Genomic DNA, 24,212 nt, shown 5'->3' on the forward strand with positions numbered 1-24,212 from the left:
GAATAACCACGCATGAGGACTGTGCAGTAAACAAGAGTCAATCAGAAAGCTCTGCTTTCAGGTTTCATCCTAGGTGAAGGGTCTTCAAATAAGCCCTCTAATTTTTATTGTCTTCATTCACTGTGTATACAGAAGGCAACTTCTTGCCATGAAGACAAAATAGCAGCTTCCATCTTAACAATATTTTCAGGAATTTTGCATTTAAAATGTTCTCCTTCTGGACACACCTACCATGTGTTTACCTTTTTGAAGCTAGCATTCTTTTTTTCATGTGTTTTTTGAGCTGGCTTTCCTGAATGAGTAACTAAAAAAAAAAAAAAAAGAAGAAAAAGAAAGAAACAGGAATGCATTCTTGAATTTAGTTACCAAAAAAAAGCCATTAACGTGAGTCAAAATATATGCTGTCAAATGAGGCCAGTGCATTTGAAGTTTTATAAAAGGATTAAGCAATTAAGTGATAAGTAACTCACAGATACATATATTAGCGCACGAAGCAGTAAGAAATATACTTCAAAAATTCATAAATATAAGCTATAAAATCCTAGTGAATGTTTTATAAACCCTGGGCTGTTGCATATGCATTCTGTAATGGTAATATTTTATTCTGTATAGTTTGAAATTTTCCCTGACAGCACTATGTTAATACATTTTAATTGTATGGTTACTAACTGTTGGATACCAATATTTCTGAAATTGGCACAAAAGTAACATAGAAAACAATGGTTTTAGAAGATAAAGCTCTTCAAAGCTCTTTTATCCCCCAATGTAATTCCTAGACACTAGAGAAAAAAAAGACATTTTAGCATGAAAGGAGATTATTGTTTGCCCAATGAGCCTGTGTGGAGGAACCTAATGCTGACAACAGTATTTACAAAATGATATACTGAAGGATCAACCTTTATTTTTTCCTGTGGTAGAATATATTATTCCAGTAATATAGTTCTAGACAAGATAAAGATTTGCTTTATTCTTAATCTCACTAGTATTAATTTATTTTACAGTACCTTAGAGTACTCTAGGCATTTTAGATCTCCTTTAATAAGACCTACACCTCACCAGATGCTACTCCCAAATAAATGCTGATTTATGTCAATAGCACACAAACCAAAGGGCAGCCAGCTAAGAGGACAGGACAACAAGAGCAGTCTCAAATGGAGTGAAAATATTAAACTACAGATAGGAGACATGAGAAAGGACATGAATAAAGTGGCAAGGCTATACAATGAGAACTCTTGTCTAGCATGGGGTACTCTGGTTTAAAAGCAGTGCAGCTAATATGTTGCAGGTATCTAAAGTGGACCTTAAATGCAGATTGCTGAATGAGTAACAGTAACCTTATCTTAGTCAGGCCAAGATTAAAAACAAAACAAAACAAAAAAACAAAACAAAAAAAACCCAAAACAAACCCCAAAACAAAATAACCAACCCACCCAAAACAAAACAAAAGAAAAAACAACCAAAAAACCCTACACCAAATTTCAGAGGGAAACAGAAACAGATCTCACCCTAGACAGAGTCAAGACAAGCTCTCAGACAGAAGGGCTTCAGACTTAGGGCTGCAATAGGTCAGAACAGATCACCCAGTTTGTTCCTCCAGAAGAGACAAACTCTGCTTGACCAGAGCAGCAGAGACAGCACAACCTGCTGTCAGAGACCTCCTGTGACAGAAATCCCGCATCCGCCCCACAGACGAACCAGCAGGAGGCACATTCCATCAAATTCAACCTGAACCGGTTTAGATGAAACAAATTCTATTTTCTCTTGTCCTACCCAATGCAAACCTGGATGAAAGCTTATTCCTCTCCTCTCTGGTGGCTGTGGGCCAGTCCAATACTCTGTGCTACGCCCAACTCCATCAGCCTTCTTACACAAAGAAGCTGATCTCTTTAGATCCTGCTTGGTATAATCAAGCTTGGTGAAACAAATGCAGCTCTATGAGCACTGGCAGAGCCACCAACTCAGCAGGGAAATCCACCAATTTGGACCATAGTCTGCTGGCCAAATTCACCTCTCATAGCAGCGCCCTACTCCCTTTAACTCCAGCATCTTCATTCTCACTCTGGGGCCTTCGGAGTCGGAAACATGAAGTCAGCTCTGCTTTAAAACACAATTAATTACAGTTAATTACCACAAGGGTCTCCTACAACTGCATCATTAACCTCTGGTGTCTTTTCAGACCCAAAGCTCAAGCTCTTTTGTTGGAATTACACTATATGAAAGAAGCACGCATGCCTCTGGCACACCAAGCAGGCAGCACAACCAAAAGAAAACACATCATCATGGCCCCACGAGATGAGTAAAAATGACCATGGACATGAAGAACCAGAAAGAGGGTCACAGAGGACAGAAGTTTACATATATATATAGATACCACATATTACCTTAAAAAATTCTAGTGGGGAAACAAACCCCGTATGTTTCAACTCTTGAGCCCAACATCATCCCACATATTGTTCATGTAAAATTCCTTTATTCTCTATATAACAGAACACTTCAAGTACTGCTGCTTGGGTTTGGATTACTCAGTTTACTTCAAACCCTTGGATGTGCAGTACTGTTTCTTACTAAACTGCGCATGTACAGAAATGTTTCCATATAAACAAAGCATCCAAACTGCAGGCTTTTAGGGTGCCATTAACATTTTTTTCAGCTACTTGGTATTACTTATTTCCAACATGCTTCCTGCTAACGTACTCATTGCATTCTTGCACGTTAACATATGTGTTGGTTTTGGCTGGGATAGAGTTAATTTTCTTCATAGTAGCTGGTATGGGCTGTATTTTGGATCTGTGATGGAAAGAGCGTTGGTAATTCAGGGATGTTTTCCTTACTGAGGTTACACAGAGTCAAGGCCTTTCTGGCTCGCACACCACCCCACCAGTGAGAAGGCTGAGGGTGCACAAGGAGTTGGGAGGGGACACAGCCAGGACAGCTCATCCCAACTGACCTAAGGGATATTCCACACCATATGGAGCATATAGAGCTGGAGAGAAGAGGGAAGGGAGGGATGTTCGGAGTGATGGTGTTCTGAGTTCCCAAGTAACAGTTATGCCTGATGGAGCCCTGCTTTCCTGGAGATGACTGAACACCTGCTGGCCCATGGGAAGTGGGGAAAGAATTCCTTGTTTTGCTTTGCTTGCGTGCACGGCTTTTGCTTTACTGATTAAACTGCCTTTATCTCAGCCCATGGGTTTTTCCCCTTTTACCCTTCTGATTGTCTCCCCCATCCCACTGGGGAGCGGGGCGTGAGCGAGCAGCTGTGGGGGGCTTAGCTGCTGGCTGAGGTTAAACCACAGAGCAGATCCCTCTGATTCCTTTTCTACACCGGTCACAGACGAGCAGCAGCATTTGCAGGAAAAAAAACCCCACAGGCTGCCAAAAGTACTGCCCTGAAAATGCCAATTATAATCATAACTACATGACACAGCTCAATGGTGCCAAGAATCCTCCTTGTCCTTTCACTACCCCCTATCCCTCCCCCTTTATTTTATTTCTATCCCTTGAGGGCAAGCACTGCCTCCAATCCAGGATTCCTGTGTTAAATCTCTATCTAAACTAGGATTGGCAGAGAGCAACAAGAATCTATTCCCAAACCATGCTGAGGAATCTAAAACTGCTGTTATTTTTAACTTTAAAGAGGCACCCTAGGGTACCTGCCCTCAAAAAACTGAGCCAGAAATGCTGCTCAGAAAAAACAAAACCTAACCAAACCAAAAAAAAACCCCAAATCAACCAAATACAAAAATCAAGCCCACCAATATCCTGCAGAAATGAGAACCAACTTGTAGAATCAGTCTAGATGAATTTATCCCCAACTTTCAGTATTTGACCTTAGTAAACACCCAAAGGAGGGGCAATTGCCTTCCCTCTTGCTGTTCACATGCAAGAAATCATCTAGCTCCCTCACAATTCTTTATTCATTGCAGAAAATGAACATCTCCACAGGACCAGGTTCCTCAGGACATGTTTATTTTCCAGTCTGAGCCTAAAAAAAAAAAAAAAAAAGCCATCATAAGGAGCTGTGCAATGAGCCATAGCACAGAGCCAACACCCCAAGGACCACAGAGACTTTCCTGTTCTGTGCTAGAGGAAGTTCAGGGAAATCAATGGGAGGTGGAGGAGATGGAAGAAAACCCTTTACACAAAAGCAAAGCAGGTGTGTGGCACTCTGATTTGGACAGAAAAAGAGTACTTCTAATCTGAAAAGAAAGAAGTTTTAAAGTAACAGTAAAAGGAGGGAGGGTCTGAAACAAGTAAATCAGCCCTATAATAGCCACTGCAACAAAAACCAGACATAATTGCTAAATAAAATCAAACCAGCTAAAGAAAGATTTTATTATTATCAGCAACTTTTGCAACTATCTGGATATCACATTAAAAGTGACTTGGTTGTCACTTGGCCAGACCAAGTAAAACTGAACAGCACAGGTTTGCAGGGTGCTCTGTAGCTTCTGCCCCTGCTATGGCTTTGCAGAGAGTTGAAAGGCATGACACAGCCTCCTGCCAGATCAAGGGAAGAAGAGGCGGCAATACAGCCTACAGCCACTGCCTGACCTCACCCGACTATTTCTGTCACAGCACTTACTCTCATTCCTACCCCTGTGAGCTCCCACATGATAAAAATGTGTGTTTAGGACAGAGCAGTACAGGCAGTTGCTGCAGGTCACAGCTATCCAGTGTCACAGCCGTACACAAGGCACACACAAGCCTTGGAGGTGCCCAGTTTGGGCAATCCTAAGCAGTGTCCCAGGAATCAGTCCAGAGGTAAAAGATTTTGCAGATCTGCTGTACAAGCCTTTAACAGAAAGCCTGACTGGTTTTGTTCATGTGCTTGTGAGGGCTTCTTACTACACAAGAGGGACCAGACTTTCCTGATACAGCCTCTGGTAATTACAGTAACCTCCTTCAAGTTAAAACAAACTTACATGAGCTGCAAAAAAAAGTCAAAATTGTCCCTTTGGCATGTGATAACAGGATCAATCCCTAACCTGAGTGTGAGAAGGGCAGCAATTTCCATGCTGACCATGCTGTTTTGGCAGGGAGAGAGTCCCTTTTCTGAGCTCCATGGCCATGAGGACCTCACAGGAAGTTTGCCCATGCTTTAGCAGACAAACTGCAAGTTTAAGATGTGACTGCACAACTGCTGCAAGCTGCTGAATGCACACAGGGAAGCCAGAAGCCACACTACTGCAACTTACTTATCCTTCAGGGGAAAGCAGCAGAAATACAAAAGCACTTTCTCCTGCTCAACAGCTGGCTCTTCACACCAGGAGGCATTGTTTCAAAACCCTGCTTGGCCATAGCATATTTCAGTCATCTCGTTTCTATTCATCCCTCAATACTCCCTAGGAAGGAAGAGGGGCATTTTTCTTACCTTCTTTGTGCATGGGGAATATGAAGGCCAACCAGGCTGCAAGGATAATGGCCACCATGCAAACCCACACCAAGAAAGTGCCTCGGCAGCCAAAGCTCTTCAGAAGACACCCTTGACTGAAGTGCTCCCCTCCCTTCCCATAAAATCCACTACTCACAAGATGAGCCAGCACACACTGTTTAGCAGTGGATCAAGGTCTGATCTTGTGGGGACTTAAGCAGCTGCAGTGCTTCTTCATTTGAGATGACAGGCATGAAACAGGTCTACTTTTAAGCCTGATCTGTTTCCAGGCTGGAGAGTCAGTCTCCTTCCCACAAAATGCTGCTTTCATTTCCCAAGTTAGATCACATTCTCCCATTGTGTTCAGCAAAAATGACGTGAACAAGAGACTGAACAAGGGCAGCTGGACCTCTCTGCAGCATGGAATGTCTTAAAGATTCAATACACAAAAATTAACATGGCACACAGCTGTAACAGAAGTTGAGACTACGATATCTACAAAGGATCTACCAAAAGCAAGTTCATTTGGCTTGCCTGGACCTCTTATCCCAATTGTCTTGGTAGGGGCTTTTTGTGGGGTTTCGTTTGTTTGTTTTAAATGTGGAAATCTGTTTTCAAAACCTACCAGCCTGAGCCTTTGTGATATGAAGATAATTTCTCCCAAGCACTCCCATACAATGCCAGAGACTAAACACTTGCAACTGTGCCCGGGTACAGTCTCCTACTTCTAGCAGCTGTGGTTCTACGAAAAGTATTTGCGTTCCATTAAGATTGATAATAAAAATCAAGTGGAGAAGCAGCAACATCCGAAGAGTACCAATGTATCTTCAGCTGGAACTGCAACACCACTGAAAAGTGACTACACTCCACAGGATACTGTTTACAGCAATAATAAAACACCATGCATCAAAAAGCTTGCTTCAGAACGTGGTTTGTATCTACACACTGTGGTGCTGCAAAGTGTGACACAGCCTGACATTTTTGCTCCTTTCCTTGATCGGTGACTGTGCAGAGTGATACAGGGACCTTGAAAATTTTCCCTAGGAGAATATCCTGAGATAACAAATTCATATGAGAATGCCTCAAAACACATGACAATGCCTATCTCTGATGTCAGTTAAAGCTCCCTCCTTTTCCAAATTCAAATCCTGAAGTGAGAGTTGCTTTAAATATTTATGTTAGGTAGATCTTGTAAAAAAATTAAGCAAAGAGTGTGTAACTGTAGCGTAGCTGATTGCAGAGCAGATATAGCAGTTAGAGAAGTAACTCTGGGAAGACTTTTTTTAGTGCTTATAAAATACTGAAAATATATTAGTGAAAAAAAAAAGACAGTTGAACAAACCTCCTGGATTTTTATGATGTCCCACGAAAACAAAGAAGATTAAGAAGAGATGTCTGGAAATTTGAAAAGCAACTGCCTAATTCATTTCTAAATAAAAAGTAGAAGTTAATTAAGGGAAAAAACAATTTCTCCCTATTGAGTCAGTAACCCTTAATTTGGCATTCATGCGTGTACTTCCATGTGCTCTTTGCAAACCCAGCTTATAGATATAGAAAGGTTTCCCTAAATAATGAAAAGCTACAACTGCAGCTTACGTGTGGGATAGTTAGCTTTTGATTTACTCATCTATACATACAGAATCAGAAGTATTCTGAACTTCTCAGCCCTATCTGTTTTTCTGCTGATATTCTTTTTAAGGGCATTGGGATATACCAGAACTGTTCTTTATACCACAGGAAAAATACCAGGAGATGTTCAAGAAGTAAAATCATCCTTTAAGAATTGGACATTGGGATCTTTATGGTGCCCCATGGCACCAAAATATTACTCTGCCAGCATAAATGACACCAGTTATTCTGATGCTCACACAAGCAAGCAGAGTAAATTTTGTTCTCAGCTTTAAATCAATTGATTAAAAGAAAAGTTATAGACCAACCGTAACAGGATTAGATCTTGGGCTGAATTGAAAATAAAATCAGATCCCTGTGTAGCTTTCACATCCTTGCTGTAACCTGTGCCTATACACATGCAGCTCGTCCGAGTGAGGCTGCCGTTTCTACAACCTTTCATCCACACAGAATATATGGAATGACATACTTTAATTTACTGTCTTTTTTATATTTTTTTTTTTTCAAGGTTGGCTGAATTTTATCTAAACCCTGCCACCATCTTTATAGCAACCCAACTGGAGTCCAAGACAATTATTCAGTCTGTTTCATCTGGTGACTAGAACTCTGGAATAACACACTCCTGAGACTTGCTCTGTTGGAGGGCTCAGTCATGCAGCATCTCTGACTTAGGATGCTTTCTTACCTCACACAGTGCTCATGGCTTTGAGGAGCTGACAGGAATACCCAGGATGGTGCAGAAATCAACCTTTCAAGACTGTACCAAAGCTCTGTCACAGTACAGGACACAGGGTGTCCCAAACCAAAGACCAAAAACCACATCCTGTTCACATGATGCAGTCAGGTCAAGCAGACACACTGGAGGGTATCAATGCATCTAAATTCCATCACTTATTTCAAGTATCAAATTAGGAGGGCCAGGTTCTTTCAGCTACAGAATCAGAGAATGGGTCAGGCTGGAAGGGACCACAATGGGTCATCTGGTCCAACCTCCCTCCTCAAGCAGGGTCATCCTAAAGCACATGGCACAGGATTGAGTATCTTCCGTGAGGTAGACTCCATCACCTCTCTGGGCAACCTGTTACCCACACAATGACCCAGGGTCACCCACGCAATAACTAAGTTCTTCCTCATGTTCAGGTGAAGCTTCCAGTACCTCAGGTTCTGCCCATTGCCTCTTGTCCTATTGCTCAGCACCACTGAGTAGAGCCTGGCTCTGTCCTGTTGGCACCCTCCCTTCAGATACTGACATCATTGTTTCAGTTGTCTCCTCCTGAGGCTGAACAGCTCTTCATATAAGTAATGGTAAGGGACGGAGACTCTTCAAGGTGCTTAGAACTCAGCTCCTGTTTCAGTGTTATCAGGTCCCAGAACTTTATCATGAATCTGAGACGTATTTGTGAACAGCCTTGTTCATTTAAAGCTAACAGCCATGTTCCAGACCTTGCTTTTCAGAAGCTAACTTCCAAAACATTGTATTCCACATTTACCACAAAGGCTCAAGAAAAAAACCCTAAGAATTTATAATTTAAGAGAAATTTAAATAACCTCATGGATTTTCTTGGGGAGGGGGGAGGAGTGAGGAGGCTGACTCATGATTATTTTTTAATACTTGTGGCTGGCTCTGCTGCATAAATAAATCAATCCCCTAGCCACACAGCTCCATTTCTTCAGTCACAGCTTGTTGTTTTATTTATTTTTTTCCCCTCCATTGCCGACAAATCCCTCTAGAGAGTTTTTAAACCCAGTAGTCTACTTTCCGAATGGAAACGATTAGTATAATCTGTGAGAGAGAAAGCAAACAATAACAGAGACTTACCCCATTTTTTGGGTAGGCTATCCATCCCAGATCCCCCATTACTGTACGTGAGTCCAGTAAATTCACTGAAAATAAAAGAAAAAAAACAGTTAAAGAAGATGGTCAGATACAAACTTCAGTAGGTATTTCAAGGTATGGGTGGCTCTGGTAAACAGATTGTTTATAATTAACCAAGGAAGCTGGATTTCTGTAAAGCACAATAACAATGCAGTAACTCCTCTAACAATGAGGTCATACAATGAGAACAATTCTATGTATGCATTAGTTTATTCCTTTGAGATCTGCCACAGAAACCAAGCTGCAAATGCACTGAACTTCTGTAAAATCCAGATCCTTCACATTCTTAGGACCTGATCTTTTGGGTGGAACAAGTACATCATGTACACTGTGTGCATATGTGTATATGTAAGACACAGAGTATATAGGTATAAAAATACACTCACAAACATCTGTGCATGTTTATACACACATTTCTTCTAGGGTGGCATGCATTTTGGGCATATTCAGGCCCTTAAGACAAGAACAAAACAAGAATTTAATTTTTGGAGTATTATATGTGCAAGTATTACTCTCATCAGGAATCTGTTATTTTCTTCCTCTTCCACATTTTTCTCCAAAAGTCTTTGACATCTTCATTATAAGCTATGCAAGGGATCTTTTTTCTTCTACACACAAAAATTAATGAGTGGTTTTGTTAAGTCACACAAGCAGCCAACAATACATTAAACAGCAAATGAACTATTCCCAAGCTTGTAACATTTCTTTCCTCTCTTGCTACCTGAAACACTGGGTAAAAAGTGAGAGGTGACTACATCTACACAACCTTACTCAGCTAAGAAAAACTAGCAGCTTCTGGTGCTGAGCTTTCACCTCCCGCACCCAGGGCTTTAACTCTCCAAGTCAGAAGCTTGTCTCTGAACCATCAACTGTCATCCAAAATCTCAACCTAGGAGCAACTTTTGTCTACCTTAATAGCACACTTCATCAGATCACAACACTCACTTCTCTCAGTATATTTGTCTGCATAATACCTCACTTTTTGAACTCACGTCCTTCCTGAAAAGGAAGTCATTTCCCTGGGTGTTCAATTCCTGACCTCCACCCTGCGTGCTCTTTAAAAATCCCACTGGAAGTTTTGGCAATTGGAATTTCAAGACTTTCTAGCACATGATGATCTAGACCAAGAACAAGCTTGAAAAGGGTGAGGAGGCTCTGTGCTCTTTCCTTTAGAAGAGAAACAAACAGCTTGCATGGACAAGTATGAAGAAGGCAGGTAGGTATCATAACTAACCCTCAGGGTTACACCATTTACAGAGACAGAATAAGAAATCCACTATACAGATTTAAAATATTAAGGAGTATTTTAAAACAAATGAAGACTAAACAACCGATTTAGTTCGGAAAAAAACAAAGTTCTCTAAATCAATTTGGTCTTTATCATTCTACCACTGAAGGCTGACTACTGTAGTCCCCTGTACACAAAACCAGGCCAAGCCACAAAAAATACAACACAGAGTTCTCAGATCTGGCAAAAAATTATCTTAAAGGTGATTTGTCTATCCAGATATTTTCACAACGTATGCAAGTATTAATGCAGGACACTATCACAAGGCATACATGTTCTGCCTGGTCAAGTATATTTTTGTGATGTTGAGCAAAACACATTCAATAGCTCAGGGTTTTCATTTCTGCATTGCTTTCTCCTGCCAAAAGAGGAAACAGTTGGAAGCTGTCAGTGCTTCCAAACTACAGGACACGTGGTGGAAGCAATACTCAGAAACTGCACTGAACTATATTCACAGTAAGTAAACATACAATCAGGTGGCTTTTCACCCCAGAGTCCATGCAAAATAAAAGTATTGCTATCACCTACCACTAGATATGTCACCCAGTTATGCCCAGTCTTTCCCCTTATGAAGTCTTCAGGCAAAATGGTCATTAATTTCTCCTGCTCCAGCTGGAGCCAAGCACTGTCATCCAAGTGCTCCTGAACTACACCGCATTTTCTTGGAATAAAAAGAATGACCCTAAAATACTCTTCAAAATAAGACACCCATAGATAACATGTCCCATACTATAACTGTATCCTATTTTAAAAATCAAGAGACAGCAGTGAAGTTGCTAAAATGGCAGGTTTACTCAAATTCCTTCTATTGCAATCACTGTAATTAAACTGTGCAGAACAGTATATTCCTGTCGTTAAGTTGCAATGGATGCAAAACAAGTATTGATCTACATTGTACAGCTTAATTAAAACTTGTCCTGGAGATGCTACTAATGAATGTAATTAGATGCTGTGTTTGATGTCACAAGCTTCTTCATGACATACTAATTAAGGAAAAAGCAGAAAAAGTGCTTTATTCGAACATCAGATCATAAAAAGAACATGATACAGCTAAATACTGTATTATCTTTCTATCAATGACAATTTAAAAATTGCTATTATTAACTTCAAATTCAAAATAATCTTCTGCATATGAAAAGATAATATAGCCCATTCAACTCTAAGTCAAGTCAGTGGGAATTTTCCAACTAGTGAGTCAGCTAGCAGAGACGAATACTAGAAAAGACTCAATTCCTCTTGTATCCTCCCACATTCTGCATGGAGCAAAATAAATAGGATGGAATACGACTTTTGCCAGGTACCATGCAGTAACTCAAAACTCATGTGCCAGGAAGGCAAAAGTGACAAGTGACTTGACTCTGTCCCCTGTGTGTGGGCTGCTGTGGAGACCAGAGGGGCTCCCAGCACACCCCAAGGGGTGTGTAAGGCACAGCAGATACAGACTGCCCCATAGGCATCTGCTCAGGGCTGCTTTCACAGGGTACCATCTGAAACAATGCACTGCATCAATCTGCTCTGATGAATATATTTAGCCACTAACCTAAACCACTTCCAAGGACAAAGATGTTTTGCTTTGTGAAGCCCCAAAATTCTGGTATATTGAACACAAATTATCGCTTGCTCCATCTAGATATAAGGTGTCTGCATCCTCCCCATCAGCACCCTCCCCAGTCACTTCCAGCATGTCTGTCCTTTGCTTGCATCATTTCCAGGTTACTACCCCACCCCAATGCGGCCTCGAAACAGGGCCCCAGCATCCCCCACTCCAAGGGGGGTGGCTCCTCTGACAGCTCAGCTGCAGGAGTTCCCTGTGGCAGTGGTGCTACCGACACTTTGGGGATGCCCTCTCAGGCAGCCTTCTGGTCCTGCACTGCCAGAGAGGTCACTGGAACACAGTCCCACCACACGAGCCCAGACAGATTCAGCACTACCTCTCTTCCCACCACCCTCCAGCGTGGCAGGAACACTATTTTTGCTGAAATGGTTTTTATCAAAAAAATGCTAATTGACCAGGCTGGGGAAGAACCAGTGAGCAAGCAGCAGGTAAAATGGACGCCTGGGACAGAGGAAAACGTTTTAGCAGAGACTTTTATAGAAGGGCTGCCACCATTCCAAACAAATGCGTCCAAATTCACTACGTAGCTACTTGAAAAGAGATGAAGCTTTTTTGCACCTGAATAAAAAAATCTGAAATTGTGCTTCATTTAACCCACAGCAAGACACAGAAAGAGACCAGAGGTCGTCTTCAGAGCACAGAACCAGCTCCTCCCTATTCTATCTGTGATGACTGTGAGCATGTATTTGGCTGTGGCTGTTTAATAACCAAGTAATCTAAACACTCAGGACACCAAAGCAGGTAATTCAGGAACACCTCCAGCTATGTGTGCAAGGCTTCCGTACTTCAAAAGGTCTCGTGCCAGCTCCTGTGTAGCTGGTAACTCCTGGACTCACCCCAACACTGCCTACTCCACAGGCATAAGCCAGAGCTGTACTCAGGAGCACTTGGGATACTGCGGAGCTAACCCCACTGAAAAAAAAAATCACTTCAGAAATTACTAGCACCTCTGCTTGCCCCATAATCTTAAAAGGCTCCAAAATACCAGAACTCATTTATTCCCACTTCCTTTCTCCTCAGCACCAGCTAGCTTTATTTCAACAAACAAGCAAGAAACCTCAGACCCCATAAGCACACACTTAGCACCTGTATCTTTGCCAGCAAACTTTGAAGATAATAGATAATATTTTTTGCTCATCTCCACCATCAGTGCATCCATCCCACAAGCCCTAATTATTTCTAATGCTCAGTCAAGGGGAACACAAAACCACACAGATCTATATCATCATTAACTTCCATGCCTTCAGGGTAGGATAAATGATGATTAAGTCTAAAGTCATACCACAGCCTTTTTTTTTTTTTTTTTTAATACAGAATAATAGCTTGGGGAGTTTGCATACACTCTTGTTCTCAGACAGGCTGGTTACTACAGGTGAACAATCAAGTTAAGAATAAAAACAGACGTGATCGAAACCTTTGCCCTGAACTCTAGCTGGTGAATTAATAGTGGTTTCTCACTTGGGAATCTCTATGAGGGAGCCTGGATTTAGCTTTTTACTCAAATGTCCTTGTCGTGTTCATACAACTGGCATTTAGCACTTCACCATGGCTACACAGGGACTGTGGCTGGGAGGAAGCACATGAAACTCCAGGACTGATGATATTCAACACTGACCTAAACCAACACTCCACAGCACAGCAGAGCTCCCCACCTGGCACAGCCACCCAAAACGTGTGGCAGCAGTAGCTTGTCCAGGAGAAAGCAGGACAGGCCTGCCAGGATGGTACCATGCCTGAAGTAGAAGCCACTGATTAATGGATTGTTTTGATCACACCACTGAAGTGAGATGGCTCCTCCGGCTCTGGACTGGAGCAGGATCATCCAGAGCATCCTTTTTCTTCACTCCAATTTCAAATGGGAAAAAAATCCAAGTTAAACCCAAAAATACTCCACCAACAGTCTAGAACACCGAGTACTTCTGACCTTACCAGCTACATGTCCTCCTGTCATTTCAGTATCTAAAGATCTTCAGAAAATCCTTCATTGCTTATACCAGGGCAAAGTCTCTGGAGGCATACCAAAACTGAACTCTTCTGAGTTGCCATAGTCTTTGAGCTGATTTCCAATTAATCATACACTAGAGTAATGCTGCTCTTCAACAGCACCATTTGCAAGCTGAGGCTTACCACAGGGCATCCTCTACCAAAGTATACCCTAAGAGCTCTAGAACAGGCAAAATGGTGAGCATAGCAAAAGCTAATGGAGTTTATATCATGAAGCTGTAAAGCCATAAGAATCTTCTTTTATTTCACTGAAATATACCTTAATGAGGAGGGATAGAAAATCCTTTTTGACCCTACAAAACCAGGTTTCATCACAAAACAAACAGAATTACAGAAACCTTCCTTATAGCGTGCATAAATATTTCAAAACATCACATGATTTCTAAAGCAGCACATTTCTAAACAACAAAACTTAAATAAAAATGTTTTGTTTTTAACAGCTGAAGGAAAACTCTGCTTTAATAAACTTGCTACAAATTGAACAGGAATCTGAATGTTATTTTGTGTAGCCTGAAGCTGAAGTCTGTTATGAAAGAAAGTGCAGTCATACTCCTACATCCTCCTCCAGGCTCCTCCTGCAGCTCCTGGCCCCCTCTGCACACACTCTGCAGGACATGATGTAGCTCCAACCTTTTTGTGGGTGGTCAAAGTAGCCCCAGCTCTGACCCAACACTCACACCTTGTGGGAACAGCTGCATTTAAAGAACTTGTGAGAAACCTCTCACAGGAACACTCACACAGTGACAATTAAGCATGAGGTGAAACGCTCTGCTGCACGGGGGTCAAGGTGCAGGACAAGACGTGACAGCAGCGCTTCGCACTTCATCAGAAGGTCTCCTGAATAGCATCACAGACTTTCCACCAAGCTTCACAGCTTTAGTCTCCTCTTTCCTTCTACCCAAAGGAGGGGGGCACAGCTGCCAACACATCATTAATGGAGCTGGTTTCTCCTTGCAATGCATACATCCCCATCCTTCCTCCAGCACTTCCAGGGGTCACAGCATTACAAAGACACATGGACTGCAGAGGAATCTTCATCATCATGAGTCAAAGTTTTCCTGCTTCATAAATCTTCACTGGTTTTATTGAAGTATTGTTGCCATTCATTTTCCAACTGTTTTCCCTGTTGTGCCAAGTATTTGTCTAAAAAGTATATATCCAAGGTACTCCAACGAGTAACAGTCAAAAACAACTCAAGAAAGCAAAAACAAATGAAAAATGGAAAAAACCAAACTCTTAAAGAAATCAAGGTCATCAGGGAGCAGATGCCTTGAATTAATTAGCTACACTGAGCAGGGACAAAACACACAGGCAAGAACCTCTGAAATATTTCCATCAGTGGAAACAAGCTACATCAGAGTGCAAGCTGTAGCGGAACCTATTATTTATAGCCCACTGGAGGAGGAAAGTATACACTACTTAATGAACTTGCAAACTAATATTAACTGCAGATTTATATTTTATTATGTTGGCTTCATTCTGATCCAAGTTATCATGATTACCTTTTACAGCAAGAGCCAAAATGCTTGCATCTGCATCACAGATTCATAGGTTTTTAAGGCCAGATGGACAACTGCAATCATAACATCAACTAGAGAATTTTATCCAGTAATTTGTGTATTACATGTGTAATTTGCTTGAACACACTGTTTACAAGGGAGTGATACTGCCCTTTGAAAAAGTTCTTCAGGTTGGCTGCATTTTTTCCTCTCAGGCACAGAACCAGCTGCAGCACCAGGGAGTGAGACCCAAAGCTCACTTCGATAACCAGACCCACTAAAACAACCAGAAAACTGCCAATTTTTTCCCTACAAAGATTTCCAGTCAAAACAAGAGGCAGTCATTTGTTCCTCCTGCCATACATCACTTAAAGGCAGAAGTGATTGGATTAGCTTGACACCAAAGTGCCTGGAAACGTAAGAACTCCAGTGTAGTTTGCTTTTCTTTAATAGTAAACACTCCTATTCACACCAAAATCACCATTTAACTGAAAAGGGTTTATTCACTGTGAAGAAAGCCAGGAAAATGCTTCCATTCTCACTCATAAAATTCACTGGAAACAACACTGTACCAACACAACAGCAGATTTCTGAGCTGGCTGCAGCACCGATGTTTTGGGTAACCATCTGGGGAAGTATCACTTTACCACTAAGAAAGAAAAAGAAGCTTCCACTGAATGCAACACACAACCAGCACCTGCAACCTGACAACCAGCCTGCATGGAGAAACAAATTACCAGTGCTGTCCTGCAGATCAGGGCCTCCAACCACTGTCAAGGCATCTGCAAGCTGCTGAAGGAGGCAGCTGCCTCAAGACCCTGCTTAAAGCTAGCACCTTATTAAGCACACACAAAGTCAAGCCCAATGTTAGCATCCCAACAGTTTCTCAGTGCAATCAAAACACCTGCTAGCAGGGCTGAGATGAAATCTCACCTTCTTCCCTAAATTAACAACTCAAAGCAATACGATCTCTACGGTCTCTGTTCCTAAAAGGTGTCCTGTAAGACATGGAGTTCAAATTCTGTTATCCATATAACCAAACTGAAGAAACCTGGGACAGGTACATCCAGATCTGACAAGGCTGTCAGCTTTCACTACCAGTGGACTTGCAAGACCTCACTGTCCACCACCAGTAAAGCCTTCCTGTTGACAATAATGACTACTCTGCTGCCAATGAATTCATTCAAGTAGAAAATAAAAGAACTGACATAATTCTTAGCAAGCATTTGGGAGAAAAAAATGTTTAAAATGATCTGTTGGCTTTTCAGGGGGGTTGACAGTTTATCCCTTCTATTTCTGTTAAGGGAAGAGGGTGGAGGTTGCTAGTGAGAACAGCACATTGTCAACACATTTTAGTAAGAAATTGCTTGTGAGTATTAGTAAAGCAAAGATGGATAAGCCAAAATGACTGGGGTTTATTTAGAAATTATCTTACAAAAGCAAGTATGCAGATAATTTCCCCAAGTAGTTTCACTGTTTTGGGACATGCAAAACAGTTTAAGAAGTGATCCACAAGTCCACTCAGAAGCATCAAGAAATGCTCATTACTGATGCTGAATAATCAATTTCCTCACAGGTGTTCCACTATCCTCTTTGGGAATTACAAAGTTCAGACTGGTTGTTCTGATCTCTTTCTAACATGAAGTGATCCAGGTTAGAGAGTAGTTAATACCTTGGCAAAATACTTCAATACTGCCCCCTGCACCAAAATGACATGAAAGCCTGCAAGCCCAGGGCTCTATCCTCTCTCCTACAGGTTCAATACCTGCTACACAACCACCTAAACCTAGGAGCTCTCAGCTTCTGCAGGGTACTGTTTGTTCTCCCCACACACCCCCAAGGCACAGTTTGCTGAACTGATGCTCAGGAGCTGGCCAGCGGGAAGACAAGGGGCAGGAATCACCTCCTTCCTCAGGGATGCCAGATCAGCTCACAGGGGTATTCCCAGATCTGCTGTCATAGTACATGCTGTATCACCTTCTCCAGGAGGCATCTCTCATCCTTCCAGCCAGTGGGCACCTGAGCAGCACTATTTGGTCAGAGTCCTCCTAACATACCTGCTGCACAACTCAAACACCAACACCACCCCTGGTGAAACAGCATGCACTGAATGTTCCCATAGCAATTATTCTAGCCCAAAGCATCTTCAGCCCTCTTTGCAAAGCAGAAACAGGAAGGCTGTGCTCATACACACAGCCCAGGGCAGCCTGCAGCTCCCAGCACCCTTGTCCACAGCAGGCAATACGCTGCTGCACCTCTGCAAACAGCCACCCATCACCTACCACACCCAGCAGCAGCCAGGTGCTGTGAATCACAGTGCTTCCATCTCCTCCTGACTGTGTGCTCCGGACCAGCTTCCTTGCAGGAGACAGGGATAATTGCTTTCCACCTCCAAGAGGATAAGCACATTAAACCTTTCGGAGAGGTTCAGATAATGCACTGACCAAAGCCATAGCAAATACCAAAACTGAGACTGTAAGAGATATAAAAGGTCAAAGGACAACTAAAAGGGTAGCCAATCCCTAGAGAGAACTAAGCTACTGAAGGCCAGTGTTCAGGTTTTCCAATACAGCTGGCTGTGAAAGCAGCTGGGGCAGCAAATGCTTTCACCTGTCACCTCAGTGTCCAGCTAGTCACAGAGCAGAGTAAGGGACAGGCACAACATGAACACAGAGGACAATCCAGCTCTCAATTCTGCCTGTGCCAAAATCCAGGCACATCTTAAGAATAAAATGTTTTTTCAAAGGAAAAAGGAACTATCTACTAGCTTTTTAAATACACAGCAATTTTTCTAACAGAGATTGAAGAAAATCAGTTTAGTGAAGTCATTAAAAAATTGTTCATTCCAATGCAATAATTACTACAATATTTTCGCAACAATCAGTGAGTAAAGAAAAATACCTAGTTCAAGTCCATCCTGGTTGAAATGAGGCCTCATCTCTCAGCAGCACTTACGGTCACTGAGAAAGGTACAACACTTGTGGCAGATTTCAATTCTGTATTTAAATGTTTTACTATAAGAACAACTTTTTTTTTTAAACCTTTTTAATAGACTATAGTAGGTTGAGTATCGACTGAAGAGCTGAGTGAATATTCTTTCCTCCATAGAAGCAAGCACTTAAATAAGAAATTCAGTGCTTCTACAAAGTGACCGATCTGTGCATCTGGAGTTTCTCTCATCTCACCCTTATTCCATATACAGATTTCAATTTATTTCCAAGGAGGAAGTGAGAACACTTTTTTAAATTGCAAAAAGAGTTGGTTTGGTTTTTTTTTTTTTGTGGGGCAGAGTTTCATTTCCCTGACATCCTTGAGCAACGTTTAAAGCTCATCTCTACTCAAGTATATACATAATTTCACACTTACAGGAAGGGACCACTAAAAATGTAGCTCCAAGTCAGAAAGACTGGGGGTCTAACAGACCCGTATCTGCTCAAGACCCTAAAGACAACAGGGTCCAACAACATCACTCAGCTGAGCTAATTCAGCTGGACTTTCCCAGGTCAAGGGCTCTGCACTTGCTCAGCACATGCTGGACACCAGGATTCCTGCAGAAGCAGCATGGAAAACCTTGGAACAACAAAGCATAAAGCTAGCAAGATCAGAGCACAGGGCATCACATCATAAGCTGTCCCACCTTTTCAATTTCCGCCAGATTTTATGAAATCCTGCTCTCAACTCACCACCCGTGCCTCCCTCAAGCCTGCTACAAAAAGCTTTGTATTTTTTAGTGCAAAGAATAAACATTTCACCATGGGCAAAATTTTGTTTTCTTATTTAGCAATAAGAGAACAGCAGACATGGAAATGGACTGTATACTAGAGCTAAAATGTGAGGTAATGGTGGGAGAGTTAACAGTGGAGAGGGAAGAACCTGTCACACAAGCCCGCTAACTTCCCTTCCTCCCATGGTAGCTGTCAGTTGACCCCTCTGTATACTGATGTGCAAATAGCTGCTTTATACATCAAATGATAGCATCAACATTTACCATATTATAAGCAGTCTGTTACTGTTTGAGACAGTTTGCCTGTTTTCTACTATTTATCACAGTTTTAAAGATACGCTTTGAAAGGAAATAGGCACTATCTTGGAGTCAATCTTTGCTATTGTTTATTTCCCTTTTTAAAACGTATCATTAGGCAGCAATGCTTTTAGTCATATACTTAAAAGTGCTGAGTTTCAAATGTTGTTTTACTGTCAAAAGGATAGTAGTTCCATTTTAAAGCCATGACTGAGTCATTCTAAACCTCTTGAAAAGCCATAAATCACACATCAGACAGATCCCAAAAAGACCATTAGATATGAGCTGTCCTTCCTCATACCAGTAATTCCACTGCAGTAAATTTAAAAGTTAATGGGACTACTCCAGTGAGTAAAATAAACACATGGCACTGCGGCTGTGCTCTGCTCTCATGGAAAGCACACAGGGAACCATTCCAATACACCAAATACAGAACTGATAACTCCTTAAAGCCTCCTTAAGGCACTGTGAGCACACTGAAATGTGCCCAGACTTACCTGTTCTGCATACACAAGCCATATACATGCAGCACTCAATACCTACAGAATTACAAAAGATGCTATAGCTGTGTGAATGTATGACATACTAAGCCAAGCTACTGAGTGCAACCTAATAAGCAGAATGTTCTGATCGTGTGTATTTTTATCTGAAGCATTAGACTAATTGAAATACATTGATATGAAAATTACAACTATTTTCACACCTGCTTCTACTACACAAAAAACCCCCCCAACTTCCTGAAAAAGACTTAATTCACTAATTAAAGATAAACATTGTGATGTTATAGCTAAATATGCATTTATCCAGTGTGCCATGACACAGAAATTATATACCACTATGGGATAACACATACACAAATAAGTCAACACACTGAGAACAGGTAGGCTCATTTCAGGCTCTGGCATGAATAATTTGCAAATTACAACCTTCCTTTATTTTTGCCAGCACCAGACCCACCCCTTTAATTGTACTCATTTATTCATTCATTCAAATAAAAAACAATACATTGAGGTAAAGCTAGCTTCAAAAAACCCTGAAATAATTAAGAGAGAAAGGACCAAATGCAGGAGTTCGTAAAAAAATTAATACCCTTCTAGTCTTAAAACAAATACAACACATCCCAAAGACCCATTTTGTCTTTCTCACCTTTGTCTATTTAAGTTAATGTCATTCTTTCAAACTGCATTTCTTTTGATTTGCTTAAGAGTACACTTCATTGTTAAGCACTGACTCATCGGCACTTGGGCTGAAAAGCTCTAAAATGAAATATACTTTGTATTTAATTACAATTATGCAAATATGTTGTGGAACTACGTTGTTGCAAGCAATCAGATATAACGCACTGCATTATTTTAGTAATGTGCCCACATGACACTTTTTAAGGTCATCTAAGTGACGACCAAATGTGATCTGCAAACCACTTCAAATCCACAGGCGATGTGTAACAAATCATATAGTTTAGGGTGAAGGAGGGAGTCCTCAAACAAATCCGTCATTCATTTATGTTTCACATAAATAATTTATATAAGCTACTTCCCAGACCCTAGTACTTACAACAGAAAGATTTAAAACACATGCATTTTTAAACCAAAGGCAGTGCAGGAAGCCCAGTCACATATTGCAGGGCTGTCTCTCGCACCCTACTATCACAGGGAATGCACTTTAAAGCAATAATGCACTTCTGGAATACCAGCACTTCACAAAATTGTACTATACTTTTAGGGTACTCTTTGGAATATTTTCCTTGGGACTCATTTCCGAATTTGTAACATTACTCAAAGAAAAAAGCAAATACCTGGTTTAAACAATGAAGACTGCTAAAGAGTTAAAAATAATGGCTAAACAGCACTTGAAAATGCATGAAATAGCATTGAGCGTTCATCTTTCACTACGTTTTGCTTTCAACATATAAACTGAAGAAAGGCGATTAAAAAAAAATCTGTTTTATTTTGCTGTTACAAGAAAGGCTGAAGAAAAATTAATTCATTTTTCCCAAGTATATCCCTCAATCCATTACTGGAGATATCTGTGAAGGTGACCAGATTTGTGATACAGGCTGGGCAAAAATGGCAGGAGCTTCTGCAACTCAGCTGCCCATACAAAAAGCTATTTCCATGATAAGGAACTAAAACAATGAATTTCCTTTTTTTCCCCCTCCAAATCATAACCTAGATTTTGAAAGCATTTTCCCCTAAGTTCCCTCCACTAGAGGGTAAAATAGAACATCACATACTGTGAATTGTTAACTGCATGTATTTTATCCCACGAAGCCACTGTGGATTACAGTAAGATCTAGAGAAACAAAAAACATGATGCACGGGGGTAAAGAAAAAAATGATTCTGAGAATTTGTCATCATCTACGCAACTACTTATGTGCTACATTCCTACACAGCACAGGGTATTGGCTAGTTCTTTAACCACGCTGAGTAGGATGAGCGCTAATAAATTAAAAATAAACCCAGAAAACCCAATATCACCAACTTTTGAAAACATTATTCACCAGTCTAAGATGGCTACCTCCATCTCAGCAAAAGTAAAGTTCCCAACCAGCCCAACAACCAACTCCAGTGGAGAAGCTCTCTCATCAGAGCCCAGAGGCAGCCAAATGAACTTTTCAAACCCAAGCTGGTGACAAGTGTCAACTCGCACGCAGCCAGGCAGGTGGGCTTTAGCATCCAAGGTTTCTCATGCGCTGGTCTCCACGTACTGCAGGGTGAGCCATTCCCAGGCATGGAGCTGTTCCGTAGCAACTGGCAAAGGAGACACGCTGCGAGAAGCACTTGTCAAATAATGCTTGTTTACAAATAAATCTCCTCGCAGCAAAGGACAGCACTTATTGAATAAAGTTCAGGTCCACAGTCAGACCCCTCCTAGCAGCAGCCTTTTAGCTTTGCATTTACTGAAGAGATGGAAATTAGAGAGCAGCAGTCAGAAAAGTAGCAGCAGAGACACTGTGAAGCAAGCGCTCACACTGCTCATCATTACTGTAATATTCCCCTGCAACCTCCCTGTAAAGATGCCACTAAACCTATTTGCTAGTCAGCTTCATTAATCCTTTCCAGTAGTTTCATATCGTGTAAAAGTCCTATTCTGCAGCTGCCTATTCACGCAGAGACACCTCTGTGCTCGGCAAATGGTCCCGTTGGCTCAGTCAGTAATATCCAGATCTTCCGAGAACTGGCAAGGATGACTGAGACGGGGCTCGGAGCATCTGTTGGTCTCCCAGCACGGCATCGTGGCGGACTGGCTCACACAGGACAGCACGCTTCCTAAAAGGAAGGCGAGTAACCAGGAAAGCCCTTCTAAATCAGCCACATCATCTCAACAGCATTGCTCCCATGGGTGAAATCATCTGAAATTACATGGGGACAGAAGGATTGGGCCCACTGTTATCTAACCAAGGCAAAGCCAAACCATTTCAATCATCTCCCAAACCAATGCACTTCCTGAACATTTGATATCTTTGTACACAGAGGAACAGTATTTCCCCCTTCCTCTGCACTATTTTTTTTTTTTTAAGAAAACTGAGATTCGTATTATTCTCGCTCTGGAAAATAAATTACAGCTAGCTGGTTACCTCAGGCCACATCTTTGAAATTCTGGTACGGTTTTCCTTTCCCAACCCCTGCATACCTCCTCCTCCTTCTAAAGGAGTTTCACAAATAATTACGGTGCATCACGACGCCAGCCAGCTTCGAACCGCTGGCATCCCCTGCAGATGCTGAACTTCTCCACCCATTGCTTTCACATTACAGCCTGCCCGCAGATCCAAAAATATTAGAAAGCCTCAAGCAGTGCCCACACCACGCATAGAGGAAAAAAAAACAGTCCAATTTCAAAGACTGGAAGCACCCTGCTAGACAAGAAGCCTAGACGCGTTTTTGGCCATCGGCCTCACAGAGATCAAAGGTATAAAAGAATCCGTCCCCAGCGGCCGCGCTCCGCTGCGGGTTAACACCGCCACCGCCGCGGCTTCCTCTCCTCTTTATACGTGTATTTTAAGCCGCGAAGTAAGCGCACTGCGGCCAGCGCTTGCAGGGCTCCCCACCGGGAGCCACCCCTGTCCCGCCGAGTCCCGGCCAGCCCCGCCAGACCCCCTGCGCCGTGCGAACTCCCCGTTCCAGCCCCGCAGCCCCTCCGCCAATGCACCTGTGCGACTCCCGGGGCACACGGCGAGCAGGCACCGCCGCGCACACCCACCCGCGCAAAGGCACCCACACCGCACACTCATCCATCCCCCCGCAAGAAGGGAACACCCGCTGCCAAGCCAAACGCGCCCGTGCCAAGGCATCTGTGCACACCCACCCGTGCCAGCCTGCCCGCGCGCCGTGCAGCGCTGCCGCCCGCGGCCACCGCCGCCTCCCTTCGCCGGGAGCCCCCTGCCCCATCGCCAGTGCCACCCTCATCCCCGGCGCGGCATCCGCCTTCCCGTCTCCACCACCCCCAGAACGTCCCAAAATTGAATCAGCCGAGTCTGAAGTCCTGCACCGCCGGACAGCCACCCTCCCGGGTGGGCGCTGCCCCGACGGCCCGGCCGCCCCGTCCCCGCTCACCCTCGCTGCCGGGGCTGGCCCGCAGGCTCCGGAGCGCGGCGCACAGCAGCAGCGGCAGGAGGCACGTCCGACCGGGAGCCGGCGCCCCGGCGCGGCCGGCCCAGCCGCCGGTGCCCCGCGGCCCCATCCCGCCGCCGCTCAGCGCATGGGGCGGCGGCTCCCCCCCAGCGCTGCCCGCTCGGGTTGGCTCAGGACGGGACGGGGCGGGCTGGCAGCGCGGAGGGACCCGGTCCGCTCCCGTCCAGCCGCCGCCGCGACTGGGGATGCAGGGGGCGGGGATGGGGAGGTGGCCCCGCGCCGCCGCGGAGACGCCCCCGATGGGGCGGACCCGCCGCTGTCGCCACCGTGTGCG

At 43.0% G+C, this 24,212-nt stretch overlaps 1 protein-coding gene across 4 annotated transcripts in view; it reads right to left on the reverse strand.

The window, feature by feature from the left end:
- EPHA5 (EPH receptor A5) overlaps positions 1-23,987 on the reverse strand; it is a gene marked incomplete at its 5' end in the record, with an annotated part of 193,057 nt that extends 169,070 nt beyond the window's left edge. For 2 of the 4 annotated variants that reach the window (XM_082281210.1, XM_082281209.1), the window contains 2 exons: positions 8,823-8,887; positions 23,861-23,987. In XM_082281210.1, the coding sequence (XP_082137336.1) occupies positions 8,823-8,887; positions 23,861-23,987 (192 nt within the window). Of the gene's footprint in view, positions 1-8,822; positions 8,888-23,860 lie in introns of those variants that run through there. The other 2 variants (XM_082281212.1, XM_082281211.1) reach the window with 1 other exon arrangement.
- Positions 23,988-24,212: the final 225 nt, after the last annotated feature.

This window comes from Coloeus monedula (assembly GCF_965178545.1).
Source record: "Coloeus monedula genome assembly, chromosome: 5".
In the NCBI taxonomy this organism is placed as follows: Eukaryota; Metazoa; Chordata; class Aves; order Passeriformes; family Corvidae; genus Coloeus; species Coloeus monedula.